General features: G+C 32.8%; 1 protein-coding gene across 1 annotated transcript in view; it reads right to left on the minus strand.

Annotated features, from left to right (window-relative positions):
- LOC103802702 (contactin-associated protein-like 4) overlaps nt 1-1,173 on the minus strand; it is a gene marked incomplete at both ends in the record, with an annotated part of 52,592 nt that extends 51,419 nt beyond the window's left edge. Inside the window, 2 exons of the mRNA XM_009075221.1 lie at nt 612-796; nt 970-1,173. Coding sequence (XP_009073469.1) covers nt 612-796; nt 970-1,173 — 389 coding nt within the window. The remainder of the gene's footprint in view (nt 1-611; nt 797-969) is intronic.
- Between the last annotated feature and the right edge of the window lie 212 nt (nt 1,174-1,385).

Here is a 1,385-nt window from a genome sequence, read left to right on the forward strand (position 1 = left end):
TATCACTCATTGTCTCATCCAATAAACAGGACAGGGTCAAACATAAAGCAGTCAGTCATCAGATTACAACTGTGAAATAGTTGTATCTTTAACCATAGGTGGGAAATTTTCACAGCACATTACATCTACTCCTTTTCATGAATCTACCATTTTTGTCAGCAAGATTTTTTCACAGCATATTTGTCAGATCTAACTGGGATTGAAGTCTTAATATAAACATTTTTTAAATGGTTTTATGCTGATTTATTGTAATTTTCATGAAGCTTTACATTTGTAATATTAATAATCATAAAATAATAAGATTGACTTGGGTCTCATTCATTATGTTTACATACTGTTTACCACATTTGCAGCTCTAATGAAACAAAGATATTGAAATAATGAATTCTGAGATGAAAAAGATGGTCTTTTGAAAATATTGATTTGCGAGTCTAGTGGAGGATTAGTACTCTAAGAACATCTCTTTTTCTTTGATTCATTCCTTTTGGAGACTGAAAATCCCTAAGGTCTTAAGCACTACAAACTTCCTTAAATTCTGTCTCATTTGCCTGCTTCACTGCATTTGCATAACAAAGGTAATACGTGTAATAAAGGAAAGGTAATTTTCACACCTCATAATCAAGGTCCAAATAACTGAATTCTCCTTTTGCATGAAAATGATGAGTGTGTTTATCCACTGTAAAGTTTACTTGATTGTTAAAGTGCTCAATGAGAACAGAATGCCAGTGCTGATCATCCAAAAGGCTGCCCAGTGTAATATTAATTTGGGCATTAGAAGGATGAGTTTTAGTATCACCTTGAAAGAAGAAAAATAAAAACTATTAATTTCATTAAAAATATAATTATTCAAACATATACCGCTAGTTTATCATACTCTATACATTAATAATCCACTTAACAAATTTAAAGGAGTTTCAGTCAAATAATACCCAATAACTGTATTAGACTTTATGAGACTGTAGCTGTTACCTAAATTAATGAGCAGGGACAGCTTCCCTTTAGTTAACTCCAGGGTGATGTGGTCTCCATTTTGTCCTTCTCTGTGGAGGAGAATTCCATCACTTTGCATTGTCTTAAACTTCAGAGAAATCATGTCTTTCAGTTCATTCATGAGTTTTTGATTAAATGTGTAAATTAGACAACTTTTCCCATCAAAGCCAACCACCTCAGACCCTAGAAGTAAAGAAATGAAAGATAATGTATAATGCTATGTCTAAAACAAACAGCTGCATGTTACTTCAATATGATATGAAGTTCAACCCTAACGTCTCCAGGTCAACCTGTGGCCAGTAAATTGCAACTTATTTGTACCCCAAATATTAAGACAGTCCTGTTTTATGAGGATGCTATAACTAGATAATAAAACCAAGATGAGAAGAGATTCG

The sequence above is a fragment of the Acanthisitta chloris genome, unplaced genomic scaffold, assembly GCF_000695815.1.
Source record: "Acanthisitta chloris isolate BGI_N310 unplaced genomic scaffold, ASM69581v1 scaffold5585, whole genome shotgun sequence".
Classification (NCBI taxonomy): domain Eukaryota; kingdom Metazoa; phylum Chordata; class Aves; order Passeriformes; family Acanthisittidae; genus Acanthisitta; species Acanthisitta chloris.